The sequence below is a fragment of the Artibeus jamaicensis genome, unplaced genomic scaffold (genome assembly GCF_021234435.1).
Source record: "Artibeus jamaicensis isolate MK-2021 breed Jamaican fruit bat unplaced genomic scaffold, CSHL_Jam_final contig_585, whole genome shotgun sequence".
Taxonomy (NCBI): domain Eukaryota; kingdom Metazoa; phylum Chordata; class Mammalia; order Chiroptera; family Phyllostomidae; genus Artibeus; species Artibeus jamaicensis.
Genome location: NW_026521894.1, coordinates 18,104,019 through 18,126,187, shown reverse-complemented (window position 1 = coordinate 18,126,187; position 22,169 = coordinate 18,104,019). Strand labels below are relative to the sequence as shown.

The window sequence follows — 22,169 nt, the reverse complement described above, 5'->3', positions numbered from 1 at the left end:
TAGGGGACATTATGTTTATTATTTCTCACCCAGAGATCATCAATTTCCTATGTCAAAATTTTTATCCTAAAGTATGCATAATCTCTGACTGAAGAGTGTCTAAACATGACAAATGTCTTTTTATTTCTTTTGTGCTTAAGGTTTAAGGGCTTAGCAAAACACGAATGCACCTTTATTTTTCACATTTGAGATGGCTGACTACTTTAACCGAGGCCATGCAACTCACCATCATTACGTAGAGTGAGCGGTGTTGGAGGACTGAGTACTCGAGCATTTGTCACTGTGTTTTTCACCAGACAAATGTAGCTGCCAACGTCTGATGTCTGGACTTTAGAAATGTAAAGGTTGCCTGTCTCTTGGGAAATGAATCTCCGGCTGTCCTCCGCCACAAAGGAAGGGAACTCATTAAATACCCAACTATAGATGATCTCTGAAAATACACAAAATTTAATTGTTGAAAGACAGGTTATTTTAATAACAGTTAAAGCTCAAATAACAAAACCTTTACTAAGTGTTAGGTATATTTCAAGGTTGTATATATTTGATCCATTTGATTCACTTATCTACTTAATTTAGCATTCCGTGTTCAAGACTGTTTTTTAAAAAAATATATTTTAATTGTTGTTCAAGTACAGTTTCCTCTCTTTTACTCTCATCCCAGCCAAAAGACTGTTCTGTTAATGATTACAAAAAGATCTGGAATATTTCTTAAGGATGCTTAACCTTTATATCATTCATTCATTCACTTATTCACTCATTCATTCAATTGCAATGTTTGCTGAATGTGTATTAGATGACTGGCGTTATGATAACACTGAAGTTAAAAAGATAAAAGAGTTTTTCATTCTTAATTATCAGTCTAATGGGAAACAGTTACCCAAACCTATAAAACCCTGTGGAATAGAGAAATGGAAATACATATTCTATTCTAAAGAAAACATGGGGAAAGACACTTGAGCAATTGTGTTGATCAGTGAAAACTTCTGGGTTAATAGACACCTGAGCCACATTCATTTGTTCATTTGTTAACAAATATTGGTGAGAAGTAATTGGTTCTGGTACAAATGTGGTAGGAATCATTGACAGGAATTGCTGATGGGTTTTTATGAAATGTGAGAAGATAGGAGTCAAGGAGTCAGATGTTGGACCTGAGTAACTGAAGAACTAGAATACATTTCTCCCTGTTGAAATGAAAGACTACAGAAAGAGCAGTTCTTTGGAGACGTGGGTTGAGTAAAATAAGTTTAATTTTAACTGATTAAATTTGTCATACTATCTAGCATGAAATCGAGAATGCAGTTGCATGGTTAAATATGGAGGCCAAGGGAGAAATTTGTGTTGGTATCAGTTTAAAGTCTTAAAAGATTTATTAGAACTGGCCACGTGAAGAGTGTATGGAGTGCTGAAGTTATTCCAGTGAGAGGAGATGAATGAGAATGGCCATTCAGAAAAGGAGTTGGGTGGTAAGACTGGACATCTACAGTTTTTTGTTATTGGAGTAAAAAAAATTCAAGGAAGGGAATGGCAGAGAAGAGGTTGTAGATATTGTAGATAAATCCAAATTACTTAACACAGATTAATATGGTGTGTATGTTATGTTAAGGTGCCTGTGCTCTATCTAATATGCAGGGTGACAGTGCTGGACATTTTTCAGCAAAGGGTTGCCATAAGTAGATATGTCCTTGTGTTGGTTATTCTGGTGATTCTGCAAATGTGGAATTTCAGTAAGAGCAAGGCTGTAGGAAAAAACAATAAGAAAATAGTGCATATTGAAATGAGAGCTGAAAAATCTGAATTGTAACCACGATTATAAGAATGAGAAGAAGGGTATTTGTTCAAGAAATATAGTGGAGATGAAACAAACAAAGAGATAAATTGTCCAGGAATATTCTCATATCTCCTTTGAGTGACTGGGTAGAGGACAGCAGAAGTTCAGGATGAAAATACAGGATGAGCAGAACATTTGGTACTAAGCAAGTTTAGCCAATATTTATTACTCCTAAAGCAAATATAGTTCTAGCGGATGCCTGAGAATTTTGAAATGTTATGTTATTTAGCTTATAATTATAATAAGCATTGGCAATGTCGAAAACTGTCAAATATTTTAACAAATACTTTACAAATCAAACTATTTTTCATAGCTATAGTTACCTACTTGGCAATCTTCAGTGCACTTGGTATTTTATTAAGAATTTATTAATAGCACTCATGTGGCTTTACTCAATGAAAACTGATAGTCTATAGTTGAAATACTTCACTCTGTTCTCGCGCTGCTCAACTAGACTTTAAATTTAAGGACTTCACATACTTAATACTCTGAATTTCTCTAATCGTTATGATAAGAGTTTCATTTGTCATTTAAACATCACTCACAGACATTCTGATATTTTTAAAGCTTACTTACAGTAGGTTTTACAGGGGTTATCTCAATTTTTGGTTTATATTATTTAAAATTTGGTGAGAAGAAAGCAGTGAACAATTAAAATCTACCATTCATTAAAATACTACTTCTGTTATATTGACAGTGTTTATTGAGTCAGTGTTTTCTAAAATATTGTTAAAACAGGAAAAAGTATTTATACAAAATTGGCATTTGAAAAATTTTACAGGTCAGTGAATATTTGGGAGGTTCAAAAACGCTTATTTAGTTTTTAAAATAAGTTTTCAGTTTTACATAGGAAAGCATTTCATAATTTCAAAAAAATGCAAAGTAGAAATGGTACACATTAGAAAAGGCAACAACCTCAATTTGGATTGGATTATGACTGTACCAGTAATAAAAATATTGAACTGGGCCAAATATCTTTTAGGATTGCTGTTTAGTTTATATTATAAACCTTTTCATTATCTATTATCATTTTAAATATCCTTTTCAGAGTTTTCTTTGCTATCATAAAAAAAACAACTAAATTTTTTTTTCAGTATTTTGTCCAGGATTTTTCAGTCTGAGGATGCTAAAATAATTCAGGGAGGTAGTAAAACACAGTGTTAGTGTCATTAGTCTTTTGTTTCATATACCACTTTGTTTCATGCCAATTGTGCTGGGGACCTAAAATTAATTTAATACAAGCCAATAGGTATTAAAATTTTAATATTATTATCCATTTCAGAAGGCTATTGAGGTTATTTGATCAATTGTGTTTTTTCCATTTTTCTAAGGTTCTTTTTGAAATAGTGTTGTTTAGTTAGGACAATTGAAAATGTTTTCTATGTTCTTGATATGATTCTTCAGTGAGAATTCCCTATTTTAGCAGACAATGACTACTTTTTGAGATATCGTGTGCATTCTTCATTGTGAGAGACTTTCTCAAGGATATTGTGCAATAGCTCCTACCAAGAGCCCCACTTGGGATATACCTACTCGGGATCAAATTTTTTAATATTAAATCTCATTGTGCACTTTTGATATTTATGGTAATATACCTTTGGCCTAAATCTCAAGTGCTGACAGCTTGAAGTTTTGATTTCTCCTGGGAGCATTTTTTGTCTTTCTTCCTGAGTCGGTGAGGGTCATTCAGTTAACTGAGGTCACAGCCTACTGTGGGCCTGGTTTCGTGCACACGTTGTTGCTGTTCCAACCTCCCTTCTCAGGCAGAGCCAAGGGCGTGCACTTTATCCCAGCATGAGCACGCAACAAGCTCTGGGCATTAAGTCTATTTCCGTGCCACATAAACAATCTACCTTGCTGCCAAATCTCTTTAGGATTAACACTATTCCTAGATTTTAGTTAGGATTTTATCCCTGGATTTTAGATATTGTTTATTTCTGACACCTGGGGATTTCTTTTTCTTTCTTGTGAGCTTAACTGTATATTGAACATTTCTTTATTCATTATTTCTAAATTTTGGTACAAGGAAAGTTCCTGGGTTGGCCCTGTCTATGCTCCTAATTGAATGTCCAGGTTTCATGGATTTATGCATTGAAAACTTCATTGCAAACTTTCAACACAATTGTAATTGATTCAGTGTCACAAAATAGATGATCTCCTGTTTGCCTCCCTGACAAAAAGGTGATTACTTAAATAAAATATTTCCACAGTTACTGGCTATAGAAACAGGAGTAGCCATACAAACAATGATGCTCATTTCTCATAATTGAAGTGTTATTAATTTAAAAAGTGTGAGAAAGGGGAATGAAACCATATACTGGACTCTCTGAAGTCCTTGAAAACAATTTCAACAACTAATTATCTGTGATTTATTTCAACATTCTTTAATATAACTACAAGTTAGAAAATAACCATACTTCTTCCTAATAATATGTGTACACATCAGAAGCTTTGGGTCAAAGGATTTGGAGAGAATATTATGGATACGGCATCTGAGCTGTTCACTGACCCAATTTACAATGCAACTCTCCCAGGGACCCTATTTTCTTTATCCTTGTTAGCTATAAAAAGGAACACTTAAAAACCAGAAGCTTCTCTACTTTTATGATATGCTCAGTTTTATGGTGTATAATAAAAATTTCTCTTAATGGGCTGCATTTGCCAAATCCTTGATGGCATCTTTTTCTGGTTACTTCTGTAATATGAGATTCAATGCTGTATCTGTCAAATAACTACAGTTATAGTTTTTCCTTATTATAAATATATATAGTGTTTGATCTCTTATCGTTTAAGTTTTGCACTTATAATTTGATATACATTTCCATTAATTTTTATTAGATGCTACTTCATGGAGTACACATCAAAAACATTTTAATATTTACTAATTGCCTTATAATATTTGTTTTTATAATTCCATCATCTGTAATGTTTCCTCTCTTTTTTGATAAATTAATTAATGTAAAGATACTTGACTATAGAAATTTAGTAAATTACTGGAAGATGCAATATGGCTTTAGAAATTTGCACTACAATTATTTTGTTTTTTAAAGCATTTGTAGCTGATACTACAATTTTGGGTTTGGGAATAATAATACCATGAAAAATGTACAGAATTGTCCTACTAATTATCTATTACTACTAATCATAAAGGGATACAACCTGAAATAAGTAGGAAATATATTTTTACATTGCTGATTTACACCTTCATTATAATTTTAAAAAGTCACTATCATCTACACCAAATACTCTTGGCAGAGCATTCACTAAATCTACTTCCTTTTTCTATATTTTATTGTTTATTTTTTAGAGAGAGAGGAAGGGAAGGAGAAAGAGAAGGAAACATCAATGTGTGGTTGCCTCTCACTTGCCCCCTACTGGGGCCCTGACCTGGACTGCAACCCAGGTATGTGCCCTGACTGGGAATCAAACCCTTTGGTCTGAAGGCTGGCGCTAAATACACTGAGCCACACCAGCCAAAGCTAAATCTACTTTCTTTACCACTATATATTCTTAAAACCCACCAGGATGCCTGGCATGTAGTTGCTAAACACATATTTAATGAATAAGTAAATAATTAGCATTAAAAATCTATGTGTTTTTTAATAGACCTAAATTTCAAGAATGAGTGTTTTTTAATATTTAAACTTCATTGTAAATTTCTAAGATGTATGTAAACTTGTTTTCACCTTGAGAATATGAGTGAAAGAGGATGTTTGAAGCTGGGCTAAATGCAGATTCTGAGAGATAGTGTAGGCAGTTTTAAATATCTGTAATGTACTGTCAATGAACAAAGGAGAAAAGGTCATGTTTACAAAGTTACTATGAACTATTTTCGAGGCAAATTGAGCAAAGGTTGACGGGGCATAAAGTTTTGAGGCTGTCCAAACTCTCAGGTTAATAGCCTTTCTGTATGGTCAGTCATGTCGCCCCTACTTGAATTGGTTCACTGACACTTTGTTAAGGAAGCTGATTTGACGGTTCAAATTAAATGGCTTTCAAATGGTAGGATGGGGACTGAGATCAAGACAACTGGGAATATCAATACATAAGTAAGTAGTGATATATTATTATATACAAAGTATTGTTCAAGATATTGTGGAGATACAAGTCGGTGGGGCAGGGAAAGGAACTAACTTGAGTTTACTATGGGTCACAACTTTACACATTTCTCCACTTAGTTCTCTTCCCCTCCCCTGACACAAACAGAGTAGAAGGCAGCAGCATCCTGAGTGAATATGACTATGAACTTTGGAAGCACAAAACCAGAGTTTCAGGAATGGCTGCATGATCTACCAACTCTGCAGTTTTAGGCCTTAATCTTCTCATTTTTAAAGTTCAATTAATGTAGAAGACTGTAGGTTAAATGATATATTATATGTAAACTTACTACAATAGAACTAGATGTAGTTGTTATAACCATCCTTAACATCAAAGGTCGGAGGTTCAGAGAGATGAAGAAACCAGTGGAAAACCGTGGCTAGTAAGTGTCAGAGGAAAAATTCATACTGGTCACACTCTCTCTAAGCCTGTATTTTATCATTATATCATATAGCTTCAGTTACTGTATTCCTGTCTTGCTGAACCTCAGTTTCAAGTATTTGTGTAATGGCACAGTGGTGTATGTATATATTCTATGGTTGTTTGAGGATCACACAAGCCACTTAAATGAGACTGTTCAACAGGAAGGAAATGCTCAGTAAGGCTAGCCATGGGGTCAGGATAAATGACCTAATACAATGTGGTATTTGCTACAATGCAGATTCACCTTGAACCTTGCACGCTTATTAGTTGGATTTCATTTCTGCAAGAGTTAAAAGTTTCAGCTCTAGGCATTCTTCCCCTGAGGCAAGGGTGCTGCCGAGCGGTAGCAATATAACAGAACAAAGCTGTGTAACTGACACTTGTTTAGTGCCTGTACAGTCAGGATATTTTCAAAGACGTTGTGAAGAATGCAAGAGAGAACACTAGTCATGTCTTTTTAAAAATAAAATTACCTTAATACAAAGACAGGCTGTATCTGTACATTAAACTTAATTATCTTGGTTGAACAGAGAAGAGTACTAATTCTCCTTTTTTACAGTTTTTGAGACAAGGATTTTCATTATATTTGTTACCTAGAGTCAAAAGCAGCAGAGTTCTGCTTCAACCTATATGTCACCAAGACAAAATAAAATTTTATGTGAATATACTTCAAAACACCTTTAGCAAAACAAATACAAAGTATATTTACATAGAAACCGTAGTATACTGGCAATTCTCTCACATTCCACACCTCGAACCAACTCAAAGTTCCAGAGTTCAAATGATAACACAGACCTGGTGACAGTGTGTCTGCTGTTGTTTTACTGCGGAATGCTTCACACTGCAGAGGACTTTTTTTTTTTTATCCCAGGAGCCCTGTGTCTAGATATAAGGTCATTACTAACTCTTCCAAAATGCAACCTAAATATCTTGCTTTGCTAAGGGGTTTTAAAATTGTATTTATTGAACTGGAAACTCTGTCAGGCCAGGGACCAGCATTTACTCAACAGTGTGACTTAGTCAGTGGCACACGTTCAACGTAGGCTTCAGCTTCTGCATTGAAAAGCATTCACTCTGGACTCCCCACAGGTCACTGTGACAGCTCACAGAGCCCAGCCCTGGATCAACAATGGAACATCCGTGCGCTGGGATTTTACCAGGGAATACGATCTTGCTGTGCTTATCAAAATTAAGAAGACCTTAGTTTAAAAAAGAGATGCATGGAATTGCTGGATCACTGTGTAGTCCATCCATTGGACATGACCAAGGTAATCTAAGAGTTTATCCTCACTAAATCAGAATATTAGACAGCTTAATAACAACAATTACTGCAATAATAGTGAACATCTATTTCCTTAGTTCAGTTTCCTAGAAACAGAGTCTGATAAGCAGACTTTAAAAAAAAATTCTCATCCAAGGATATGCTTATTGATTTTAGAGAGGAAGGGGGAAAGGAAGAGAGAGAGAGAGAGAGAGAGAGAGAGAGAGAGATTGCCCACCATATGCACCCTGAGCTGAGATTGAACCTACAATGTTTTGGTGCACAAGGTGATTCTCTAACCAGCTGAATCACCCTCCCTGCCAGGGTGAAAAGCAGATTATTTTGAATGTGATTTATTGCTAGTGTTCCCAGGATTAGAAATTAAAAGACAAAGGGTAAGGCAAGGAAAATATTTAAAAGCTAAGAAAGGATTGTGGTCCCCTACCAGAGATGAGTTTAGGACTGATTCCATTTGGGACTCTGGCATGCAAATTCCACTGTAATTTGATGAGTGACTGAACAGAAAATAAAGAGAATCAGTGGGAATCAGTGTTTCATTCTCTCCTCCCCCTCGTCAGCCAGTTATTAGCAGCTGGCCAGGGCAAGTGAGGTGCAGTAATGGCAGGGAATCTCCAGGCAAGGAAAACTCTCTGGAGACGGGACAGATGCTGGATGGGTGCACTTCCCAGGAGAGAGGGATCTGGGTGTAGCACTAGTAGGATATAGCAAAGCTATAGAATACTTAGTATGTCCCTAACATTGTGGTCTATGTATGTTAATTTCTTTAATCCTTACAGGGATAGGTAACCCTACTTTATGGATGACAAAACCGAGATAAAGATATCAATAACTTAATCAACAATTCTTATTGATCACAGATCTTTATTTGAAAAAGAAGAAACTGATTAACAGTGGTTTCAAGTATTTATTAGATTGCTTATATGTGTTTTGGGGTCTACTTTTGCCACTTGAAATTTTGATGCTTCATCTAGCAACTAATCAGAGCAGTGTCTAAATGCTACTCACCAGACCAAAGCAGGTTGCTGGAAATTCTTATGACCATTGAGTCACCATCTAATTAAACTGTGGTCACAAAGCCACAGAAGTCTTCACTATGTGAAACGGTAGGGATGTGATCTGTTAGCACAGGACCCACTGCAAACTAGCAGGACAGCGTGTCTGAATGTGGATGTTCATGGGAGGAAAACGACATAGTTGCCCAATTACAAACATGGACACTTACTCCTGATCTCTTTAGGTTTTACAAAGTTTTAAAAATACTTAACCCAAAAAGTCCCATACATAAACAATACAGTACTTTCTGGAATGAAAGGAGTCCTCAGATTGGCAGTACTTGAAGAGGAGAAAGAATGAATCTTGGGCAACATTCCAAAGGGAGGAAAGTGGAAACCTTGGTTAGCAAAATAAAGTTTTTTCATTTTTCTTGTTTTATTTAGTCAAGTGTTTTTTATCCATATTTGCCATTTGTATATAACAGAAATAATTAAAGTTCAGTTTAGCTCTATGCACTAAGGATCCAAAACACTCAACAGTTTTCACTGACAGTGAATTTTAAAAGATGCATTACTTCTTTTAATTTCATGTCATGAAAATTTGATCCTATAATTTTAAAAATGTATAGCAGGGTAAATATTAACAGAAAGAAGCATGTTTAATAAATTATCCCCCATGTAGGTGGGAGAGTCACGGAGGATAAAACCCTCTAGGATTGAGATTTGCCTAAATTTTGCATGCTAAATAATGAAACATTGGCTGCATTTGGGTTACATTTATCATATGGCTACAGTAGAAAATCTTCAGGTAAGATAAATTGTTTTCTCAAGATTCTCTGCCGCTCAACTTCCTATACTAGCAATTTTTCATAAACGTTCTTTGTGCTTTTGTGGCTTAACTAATGCTCATTAATCTTTCATGCAGATCTTTAATGAAGATAATTCATTTGTTATGTTGCCATGTACCATATAGAAATAGCAGGTATTGTGTATTTATCAAAAGGCATTGAGGTGGTTTGTTTTCTGCTCTGGGGATTTTTTCCCTTGGATCACCTACTTCAGAAAAAAATCTTAATCGTAAAATACATATTTGTCTCTGTTGTGTAATCATTATAATAAATCTTCAAATTTTTATTTATATGGATTCATAGAGCATGAAATTTTGGTTAGGATTTTTTAGTTGATTTCTTTGGGAAAAATAGAAAAGTTGGTATGAGTTACACTAATAATGTAAATTGTACAAAAACTATTTAAAATTTACTCTCTAATTCTGTAAAATGTTTTTCTATAAAAACCATATGGCTTTTGATTTTTATAATTATATTTTTACCTTAACCCGCAAATGTTCATCTTTTTAATAATATATTATCAAAGTATACTTGTAAACTAGATATTACAAAAAGGTTCACTACTGAATAACAAGAAAGTTTGAGAAATTAAAGAATACATTGAAAAAAAGGAATATGCCTTTAAAAATAGATATATTTACCACAGTTAAGATTGGCCATTATTTTCATCACAATATTTATGTTGGTGTTTCAGACATGTGTCATCATTAGTATGGAAATAAAAGTTTGAATGAAAAAATATGTTGATTCTCCCTGAATCAATGGGTGTTTCATATCTCCCTTTCCCATTTTATTTATTTGTCCAAAAGTTTTCTAGACTTTAGTCCCCTGAAGTGGTATACTTTTGCCAAGTCCTATGTTACTTTAATCTTTAACCTTTCCTTGAATTTCTGGACACAGAATGTATTTACTTCTTAAAAACCATTTATTCAGACTTCTTTGTTAAGTAGCGATTACTTAAATTGTTCTGTTTTCTCCACCAGAGTGGGTTATGTGCTATATTTTCCCCCAAGGAACTCTTTGTAGTTTGGTGGTTCATTAATAATTTCAGTGATTAACTCAGTGATATTTTCCCAAATCACAAGACTACTAGGAACTAGAATAGCCTGAATAAAAATACTACAATTTTCTTGGAACCCAGGAAGTTTAAACACTATTATAGCTATAAAAATAGGGCAACTAAATATCTGTAGGGGTTACTACAAATTTCAAAGATACAAACTAGTTGTTAGGATGACAAATTTACTCAGAAACCACTGATTTAGGGGCTGACAGAGGTGAAAATGAAGGATTCTGATAGAAATCATGCAAAGAAACAGACTGCCCACCAATTGCTTAAATGAACACTATGAAATATCAGGCCACATTATATCAGAGAATAGGCAGAACAAAAGAGATTTTTTAAAATGCTAGTACTTATCCCATATGTTTACTGGAAGGAAATGATTAAAACAATGATGATACTAACACAATGTTACTCAAATGAAATGAGATAGGTGCATATTAAGTAACCAGCTTCCTATTCCAGTTGGGACATTTGTACAAGAATTGAGCTACCTGGGGCTCAATTCAGTGAGCACAAGTTTAGATATAAGGTAATATGACACCATGGACAAGATTGTGGACTTTATAGCAATGCAAAATGCCTTGGAATATTTGCACTATTATCAGCTGTGCAGTCTTCAGCTAATTACCTGACTTCTTCAGTTCTGTTTATTCATCTGTCAAATAATTGTGATAACATCTAGCTCATAGGATTGGGGGAGAAACTTTAGAAGAAATATTCACAAAATTTCAGGACCTTAGTAAGTATTCACAAAGGGTCATTATTATCTAAAATGTTGTATTAGCACATATGTATGTATGTATGTGCATTATATATATAATTTTTGCTATGTTTAACTTCTTTGCAAAATCAATTTAAGTCACTCTAAAATTCTCATAAAACATCACCTCATATATAAATATACATTTAGGCATGAAAAAGGAATCTGACTTAAATATACCCATATGCTATTCTGCTCGTTTATCATGCAACAACATACAGATTACGCAGAATTAAAACATCTGTATACTTTATACTACAGGTAGCTCTACAATATTCTTATCTGACAGCATAAAAATGAAGTTTAGGAGTAGTTCTACTCTGTTCATGTCACATACCTACCAGTAGACATTTTTTTTAAAGATTTTATTTATTTTTAGAGAGAGGGGAAGCGGAGAGGAAGAGAGGGAGAGAAACATCAATGTGTAATTGCCTGTCACGTGCCCCCTATTGGGGAACCTGGTCCAAAACCCAAGCATGTGCCCTGACTAGGAATCAATAGGCAAAACTGCTTTGCAGGCTGGCACTCACTCCACTGAGCCATGGCAACCAGGGCCCAATAGGTCTTACATGACTCTCTTGTACGAGACTTTTTTTCACAGAATTTCAACTCTAGTACAGTCTTTCTGCTGTTATGCCTCAACCTATCTCTTTCTTCACCATCCAGTAATATCCCCCACTTTTCACAATCATCAATGCTTCGTTGTGGGGTGATTCTCAAATCAGAATGTCTCTTCCAATGCTATTCTCTGCACTAGATGCATTCCCACCTTCCCTCTGCCATGTCATGTGCCTAGACACAAGCCAAGTGCAGGTGGCATTCTCTTGAAAGTCTTCAGGAGTCACTCCAATTTACAATTAACTTCTCTTCTGAAATTCTGTGGACTTATCATTACTTGTGTCCTGATTTGCTTAGAAGAGTGATAAGTTACAACACTTTCCCCAGAAACGTTGTTGATAACGCTCTTTCACTCTAAAAATATTCCAGGTTAGATATTACATAAACCGTGTGGTCTCCGTACACTTTGTTCATCACCCACACAACCTACTCCTCTTATAGTGGTCCTGCCTACATTCTATAACAGGTCTCCGCTCTAGGAGGGTACATCATCTTTCCTACCAGATTGTATATTCGCCTGCATCAGGGGCCGTGTCATATGCTTACTGTAAAAATGCGGCAACCATTTAAAAATAGGATTATTTGATTTTATTTAGACACTTTAAACAGAGTATCATGTTTCCGCAAAAGACAATTAAGGATATCTTGCATCGTACTAAAGTATAATTGCATATTGTTTCTCCAGTTGCCTAAAATAGTTGTCAATGCACTATAGTGTCCAGTGAGCAGTTTATAAATCCCTTTCTGATGATAAATGCAGTGTTCTGTTGTTTCATTATTAAAGAAGATATTTTCTTTCTTTTTAAAAAGATTTTATTTATTTATTTTTAGAGAGAGGGGAAGGGAGGGAGAAAAAGAGGGAGAGAAACATCAGTGTGTGGTTGCCTCTCACGTGGCCCCCACCAGGGAACTGGCCTGCAAACCAGGCAAGTACCCTGACTTGGAATTGAACTGGTAACCCTTTGGTCCACAGCCCAAGCTCAATCCACTGGGCTACACCAGCCAGGGCAACATTTTCTTATACTATTTTTCAAACCTTGGTAATAGAGTTTTATAGTCTTATAAAGCCCTATGTGAGTTTACCTCTGACTGTCATTTCAAGGTTAACACCATCTTTCCTTTCTCCAATCCATCCCAGCCACACTGGTTTTCTTGTGTTAATTTTAAGCTTAAGACATGTGAATTCAGTTTAACCTTATCCTGAAACATTGTTCCCCCAGATATTTGTGTGGCTCACTACTTAACTTCTTTCAAGTCTCAACTCAAATGTCTCATTCTGGGAAGTCCTTCCTGAACAACTCAGCTAAACCAACCCTATCAAAAATATTTTTATCTGTTATGTATGTATGTATGTATGTATCTATCTATCTATCTATCTATCATCTATCTATACTTCTGGTTGTCTTCTGCAATACAATGTGAGTTTTCTTAGGGTGGGAGCCTTCTCTATTTCATTCACCACCACATCCCTACGTATTCTGAAAAGTGACTGGCAGACCATAACTAATTATTGAATGAATACAGAATGAGTGCATTATCAAAAATATTTTTACTACATGTCATAACATGAACCTTTTGATTAAGCTACTGGGCACAGTTTTTCATTTATAAGGTGATGAATAAAATAATAAAAATGAATTATGAGGAAGTCTTTTTTTTTTTCAGAAACCCCAAGGAATATATGTAGTCTATGATATATGTCGATATGTATATATGTAATAAGGACATGAGACTTGAATAAATACCAATATTCTAGACAATTTGCTGGGTTTTACAGTGCCAATTTGGTTGCCCTAAAATAAAGAGAATTTATAGAAATAACATAATTATTAGCTGTTTTCACAAATTTGAAAGTGAAGGAGAAAATAAATGAAACAGGAATTTTAAGTGGTGAATCTGTAGAATCTGTAAGTAGAGTTTAAGATATATTTCTTTTGTTTTGTTTATTTCATTCAAGACTACTGATTGACAATATGTGGTGAATGTTAGTAAAATCCTTTCATTCTCGTATTTTTAAAATTAGTTCTTTTGCTATCAGACCACTATTTTGAAATAGTGCCTCTTTGTGCAGTTTTTGCACTGTTACTCTTAACTTAACCTGAGCTTTTCCTTTAATTACAAAGAGATGACATGCAAATGAATGCCTGAATTTATCTGGAGAAAGAGGCGCGTACTGCGCGGAGAGCTGGGTCTTTGCTGTGGAACTGCAGCAAGTAGCACTGACTTCACTAACTTTGTAATGAAGCCCTGAGATGGAATTGTCACAATTTTAAAACACAGCATGAAGGCTGTACTTTACAAGTGGACAAGCACTCTCCTATTCCAATATTTCCATCAATGATTACATTGGGGAGGGATTAAAATGCCCATGTGGGAGTTGACAGAGGAGATCCTAATAATGTTGACATTGCTGTAATAAATACTATGCCTAGATGAATACTTCATGATTAGGTAATGTAGTATCTTTATGAGAACACTAGGGTGCTGGTCTATATGGGGCCATTCCAATTTTAATAACTGAAATACCATACTCTGTTCATCTCCTATGGCTTCCTTTTGCCATTTTACTTGTATCAAACAGTAGTTGATTAGTTTACTCAGTATTTTTATTTCTGAGAATAAGTACTCTCAGTAATACTACTATTTTGAGGTACTAAAAAGAGTACAATTGTATAAATTTATTGCTGATATAAAATATCTTAATTCATTAAACTTCCTATTCCCTACATCAAGTTTTCTGAATAGAACTATTGACAGATAATTATTATGAGAGACACTCCTGAGCATTCTAGGATGTTTATTTGGGTTCCTACCTGTACCCTCTGCCCTCTATCCATTAGATATGAATAGCACTTATCACCCCCTTCACCCACTCATTTAGGACATTCAAATATGTCTCTAGACATTGCCAAATGTCCCCTGGGGGTGATCATTTATGTTTGAGAAACACTGATCTAGATTAACCTACAAGTGATATATTCTAGTTAACCAACTATTTGAGCTATTTGGTAATTATTATATTTCTATTTTAGTTTATAAGTAGGTAGATGGATAGATAGACAGATAAATTTAAAAAGATTGATACTAAAATTAAAGCAGCTAACTTTTAGGAACATTATTTAGTTTGATTTAATGAATCAAAATGCATTTAAATATTTTGATAATCTTTCAGGCTTTTTTCCTATTAATTGCCAAAATAACTTTTTAAAATGTCAAAATCTGTGTTGACTATATATTGACACAGTGACACAGCATGGACAATGTGAGATTGTCATTTTACGCTTCTTCACGTAAAAGTGTATGGAGTGTGGAAGTTCAGTTACATGAGCTTTCCAGTTGTTTGATTCTGTAAATGTAATTTATCTTGCAAACATACAGATGTAAGCTGCCTGTGAAATCTGAAACAATGCATTTAATTGACTTATTTTTACTCAGTCATTTGTGATTCTGCATAAATAATGTTCCTTGCACACATACAGAGTTGGAAGTTATGTGTGAAACCTGAAACAATGTATCTAATTTACTTCTTTTTGCTCAATCATTTGTAGTTACTTTTATACCAGATTTTTAAAATAATGAAATATGTATTTCCAGAACTCATTTGATTATATTAAAAATAAAGGCCATATGAATGAATTCAAGATATTGGAAACAAAATGCAAATTTACAGTAGATGTTATATAGAAGGAGAAAACAATTTACATGATTATTTACGTTATTTGGGTTTAAGCTGAACAGAGAAAAAAGAATTCGTTTCTTATACTATTAAAGAAATTCCCAGATTATTAAATCACCATGTGAAGGATTTTATTGACATAACTTATGAAATTCCAGTTTGGTGTATATTTTGCATGTAGAAATTACTGTAGAAGCACTGAACGGTTGGTAAATCAGCTAAGAAACTGTAGTAAAAGTCAACTCTGAGCAAAATTACACAAATGTCAGTGTTAACCAAGATTAATAAAGTCTATGAATTTACAATCTAGAGTGGGTCAAATCTTGTACATACTAATTCAGATACAAGGTATATAATTTTTTTCAGCTAGACATCTAGTTTTTAATTTTTTAAACCTTGCCTTCACCTCATATTTTTATGTTACCTTGGGAAAATTATGAAATGTTCCTGTCCTTGTTGCCCCCATCTGCAAATGCAGAGATAACTTCTTTTATATTATTTTGAAAATATTAAGTAGAAATAATTTAAGCAAAGTATATAGCTTAATGTTCAGTGCTTAGACTCTTTCACTAAAAAAAACTATGGACAGACTTCTGGCCATGATGGCAGAGTATGTAAACACTGTACTTGCTTCTTCTCATGGCCACGTCAAAATTACCACTAAATTGTAAAGCAATCACCCTTGAGGATCACCTGGAGACTAGCTGGACAGACTCCTATCACTGAGGATATAAAGAAACCCGATCAGGACTAGTAAGAGAAACAGAGAGGAAGAATGGGCTGGTCCCACACTGAGTTGTGGGAGTGGAGAACTGGGAGGACGATCTTGGCTGTCTGCACTGCAGAGTGAGGGCTCCCAGACCCACAATAGTCTCCCCAGCCTGGGGCATCAGTGCCAGGAAGAGGAGTTCCTACAACAGTTGGTCCTGAAAATCAGGAGGGACTCAGTCTGGGTGAGTCGGAGGGCTGCTGGGGACTCTGGTGTCCTTTTTTTAAAAAGATTTTATTTATTTATTTCTAGAGAGGGGGGAAAGGAGGAAGAAAGAGAGGGAGAGAAGCATTGATATAAGGAAAAAATTACTTGGTTGCCTTTTGCATGTGCCCTGACCAGGGACTGAACCTACAGCCCAGGTATATTCCCCAATCAGGAATGGAACCAGTGACCTTTCTCCACGCATAACAATGTTCAACCAACTGAGCCACATCATTCAGAAATAGGTGTCCTCTTGAAGGGCCTATATACGGATTTACTTGCTTACGAACACTTACCCTAAGCTCAGAAGAAAACAGCTCAGAAATTGCCAAGGACATATGGGGAGGAACCGAAATGTGTGGCTTCAGGGCAAGGGATGGAGGGCCAGATCTCCCTGGAACACAAGTGCTGGCAGACACCATTGTTCATTTGATAAGCCTTCTTCCTATTGTGCCTGCAGGTCACAAAGTGTCAGTCTTTATTAACCAGACTAACACTACATTTGCCCCACCTGGGTGATTCTCTGAGACCCCACCTGACCCAAACCTTTTTCAGAGGCTAATTCACACAAGCTGCCAGCCTGAGCCCATGCTGTGGACTTTTAGAAAATTTCTCAAATATCTACAAATCCCAAACAAGCAGCAGCTAGCCTCAGCATACCCTGTACCTTTTGTTAAGTGGCCTCAGTTCATGGCACAAAGACTTCCAGGCACCCACAAGCCCAGCACAGGCAGCTGCCAACCGAAGATCACTTTATAGCTCCCACCAGGTGGCCTGAGGCTGGACACAGGCAATGGCTGACTTCGGCCTGTACCAGAGCCCCTCTGAAGAGGCCTCGTGATGATTACACTTGGTGGCTGCCTTCAGACCACGGCAGAGCTCCAGCCAATTATTACCATAAACGACATACCTAAAGGGTAGACTTGGCAGGCCCCAGAACTCTGCCAAATTGCATCCCTCTCCCTGGAGCCAGCCCCCTCACAACAGCTTGTCTCCTGTAGTCAGGACTAGTTCTCACGGCCAAGTAACCTGAAGGTCCATACCACCTATTAATAATGCTAAGAGCAATCAAGGCTCAACTACAGGAGGCAAGGATACACAACCCACACAAGGGACACTCCTTGAGCACCCAGCACAGATAAACAGGGAGACTGCTCCACTGGACCCCTCGGGACACAAACTACATAAGGCCATTCTGCTAGGACTGGGAGATGTAGCAGATCTACCTAATGCATAGAAACAAACACAAGGAGGCAGCCAAAATGAAGGATGAGGAAGAACGTTCCAAATGAAAGAACAGGACAAAAGTAACTAAACAAAAGTGGAGGAGAGCAATCTACCAGATGCAGAGTTTAAAACCCTGGTTATATGAACATGCTCAGTGAACTTCAGGGAAGGATACGTGGTCTCATTGAGAAATTCAACAAAGTGATAGGAAGCATGAAAAGGAGGTGGAAATCATAAAAGAACCAGTCAGAAGTGAATAGTACAACTGAAATGAAGAATATGTTTTATGGCATCAATAGCAGATTAGATGAAACAAATTTAATTAGCATTTTGAAAAGCAAAATAGCAGAAAACATCCAATCAGAGCAGCAAAAAGAAAAAAAGAATTAAAAAAAATGAGAATAGTTTAAGGAACCTCTGGGACAACACCAAGCATACCAATATTCACATCATGATGGTGTCAGAAGAAGAAGAGAAAAAGCAAGGGATTGCAAACCATTCCAAGAAATAATGGCTGAAAACTTCCCTAACCTCGTGAAGAAAAGAGACATACAATTCCATAAAATGCAAACAGTCCCAAACAAAATCAACCCAAAAAAGCCCACATTAAGATACATCATAATTTATAAAAGCAAAGGCTGAAGACAAAGAGAGAATCTTAAAAGCAGCAAGAGAAATGCAGTTGGTTAGTTACCTACCACAGAGTCTCGTAAGACTGTCAGCTGATTTCTCAACAAAAACTTTGCAGGCCAGAATGGATTGGCAAGAAATATTTAAAGTGATGAAAAGCAAGTACCTCTAATCAAGGTTACTCTACCCAGCACGCCTATTATTTAAAATCAAAGAAGAAATAATTTCCCTCAAAATAAAAGACTGAAGGAGTTCATCACCATCAAATCAGTATCACAAGAAAAGGTAAAAGGACTTCTTTATGAAGAAAAAGAAGAAAATGAAAATACACAAATAAGAAAATATCAGAAAGAAAAACAACCTCACTGACAGAGCAAATGTATCATAAAAGCAAGGGACCAACCAACACTAACACGAGTACAAAGGTTAAAAGGCAAAGGCAGGAAGATGGTATGTAATTACAACAATAAATTAGGGAACATACACAAACGCATAAACAGGAAGTAAAAATAATGACAAAAACATAAATGTGGAGGTGAGTTAAAATGATACTGATAATAGAATATGTTCACTCTTGAGTAAACTTAAAAATACTTTGCTATAAACATAACTTGATATGTAGGAAGCATATAGTAACCACAAACCAAAATGTTATAACAGATAGATAAAAATAAAGAAAAATAAATCCAGATACAATACAGAAAGTCATCAAAATACAAGAGAGCAAAATAATAATAAAAGAACAAATAAGATCTATGAAAACAATCAGAAAGTAATGAATAAAATAGCAATAACTATGTGCCTACCAATAATTACTTTAGGTGTTAATGAATTAAATGCTCCAAGACAAATGGATAAAAAAGATGTAATATATATATATGCAATGGCATATTAGTTGTCCTTAAAAAAAGAAGGAAATCTCACCAATTGTGACAAGGAGGATGGATCTAGAAGGCATTTAGCTAAGTGAAGTAGGTTGGACAGAAAAAGACAAATGCTGTATGATTTTAGTTCTACGTGGTATTTAAAACAAAACATGAACAAGGAAGACAGAAACAAACCCATAGATACAGAGAACAAACTGATGGTTGCCAGGTGGAAGGGTAGTTGGGAGACTGAGTGAAAAAGGTAAAAAGTTTAAGAAGTACAAATTGGCAGTTACAAAAGAGTCATGGCTGTAAAATACAGCTTAGGGGATGTGGTTAGTAATATTGTAATAACTATGCGTGATGTCAGGTGAGAACTACATCAGGGAGATCGTGTTGTAAATTATATAAATGCCTAACCACTGAAACTCATAATATTGAACATCAACCGTAATTGAAAAACTAAATAAATAAAGTTATGTCATTAATTCAGAATATCTTTTAGTTAAAGAAGATTTTTGGAACAGGGCAAATCTATACATAAGGACAAAATCCCAAAGTTATCTTAGCTCAGCTGGCATTGAGTTAGCAACCTATTTTTTCTCATCTGCTTTAGCTTAAAATAATTCAGGGATTTTAATAGGTCCTTTTACTTCCCTGCATATGCCTTGATTGCTCAAGGACATACAATAGCTGATTGTTCCAAAAGATTGCATTTTCTCTAACATGTCACACAGTAAGTACCTGTAAATACATTAAGCACTTATATGGGCCAGGTGTTCTGCTAAGCATTCTTCATTATTCATACAAATATGATTGGTCATCTAAATTTTATAGACTTGATATTCATGATTGATTAAATTAGGTAGTTTTTTTGTTTTTGACCCTGCAAGGTGGAGGAAGGGCAGGCATCTAGTTGGAACCAGAATCTTAGGAGTAATTTGAATTATGAGGCCTTCCATGACATACGGAGTCACTTGACCTATGTTATTTCATATTCGTAAGTTCCAAGTATTATTAGCACAGACACTATGTTGGTGCAAATTACACCTCCTAATCTCCCTCCAAAAAGTTCACATCCAAGTTCTTTTTTATTTCTTTGTTGGATCCCTTTCTTAGGGAAAAAAAAAGACAATATATTTTTTAAAAGCTTTAGAACCACTTGCATGATACAAACATTACCCCCAAACGGAAGGCATTATTCTACATCTTTAACGATAGGTTTTCATTTTTTAAAATACATACAAGGAAAGATAAAGTGTAATAATGTGTATTTTCAGTGTAGGCTAAACTTGCCACAGTTGACTGTTGCCTGATTCAATTCTAGGCTCAAGACACTCTATTAGTTAAACTTCAGACTGAAGCATTGTAACATTTAGGAGTATCAGTTTCCATGGGAAAAATAGTACTGCTATTATGGCTCCTTCCCAACTTCCTGACCTGTTTGTCAAACTTCAATCTGCAGCTGCATATGAGGCTCAGAAAGAGCTCATATCCTAAGGGAAAAGCAATGTTCTGAAGTATAGTTTCCCCTTAACTTTTCCTTTTGTGTCTTTTTCTTGTGCCCAATATAGAACCACGGAAATGGCTCCCACAGTGATACTTGTTGCCACAACCTAGACCTCAGCCTGGGAACGCACATCCCCTAAGCACAGCCCTACAGCCCCCGGGCCATTCTGCCTGCATCCGTACTGTGTTAATTGGGCGAGGTCAGCTGGTTCTCTCCCTCCAGACTTTCCTTCTCCCTGAGGGGAAGAGCCATTCCAATGAATGGCCCACCATGTCTAAGGGCACTTATTTTCAATGCTTGTTAGCTTAATGCCTCTTTGCAATATATAAGAACAGCATCAGGGAAGCATCTACTGCTGACCTCCGGACCAGCTTTGCAGAGCGATCCTGGGACTGCAGTTCTTAGCAGCTGATCTGCCCTCTCCCTATCACACGTGGACATATTCTGATTAGAGTCACACTGCTTACCATGTTTCTGTGGCTTAAAACATTCGGTTTAACAAGATGCTACAAGAATTGAAAAGCTATTTTTAATACACAAATACATTTAGAAAGATCATAGAACTAACTAAAGAATCCTCTTTCCCCTCAGTGCTTTCAGCTGCAAAATAAAATAATAATACAAAGATCTATTTGATATGCATTGTATTAACTTGATTAACCCAAGCAAAGCTTAGCTCTTTGCCTTCCACGTGGTAAGAATTTTAGAATATTATTTTCTTTTGTCTGTTTGTTATTAAAAGAATAAGTTTCTATAATATTTCCCTGCCTCACCCGTGCTTAATATTTAAGGAGAAAACCACAGGTTCAACAATGGACTTCCATCAGCTAAGGTTGTTTTGATTATTTACATGATGAAACTAAGATGACAGCGGTGCTTCATATTATACTTCCTTCCCTTTCTTTGTCACTGGGCTGCTTGATCCCAGAGATTATTATCTTCCATATGCCTTGACCCTCTCCCTGGGAGGCAGACCAGGGCGCTACAGAGATAAGGCTGTGATATTTGATATTGTTTGGACTTTTTAATAAGGTTCACATATAACCCTTTTACCATTGTGGGAGAGTCTAGATTTCTTCTCATCTAACCCAAAAATGCTGTACTCCTATGCAGCTAAGCATTGCACAGCAGGCGGTGTCCTTTTGAAGAGGGAACAAGGAAAAGTTGAAGCCATTTGGGGGGATTAATTGGATAAACCTCTCCTAGGTCCTGTTACTCTCTAAAGAAAAAAAAGCAAATTATGTATCATACTGAAAGAAAACTAACTGGATGTTCACTAAGGCAACATGCTAATTGTATTTTAAGTGAATAAGCCAATGGGCAGGCAGCTGTTTATTCCTGCACCCCTGCTATTTATCATCGTTAGTAAAGT

General features: G+C 35.8%; 1 protein-coding gene across 1 annotated transcript in view; it reads right to left on the bottom strand.

Moving 5' to 3' along the window:
- Window positions 1-22,169, bottom strand: part of CNTN5 (contactin 5) — a 470,769-nt gene that overhangs the window by 346,694 nt on the left and 101,906 nt on the right. Inside the window, exon 5 of the mRNA XM_037146258.2 lies at window positions 227-430. Coding sequence (XP_037002153.2) covers window positions 227-430 — 204 coding nt within the window. The remainder of the gene's footprint in view (window positions 1-226; window positions 431-22,169) is intronic.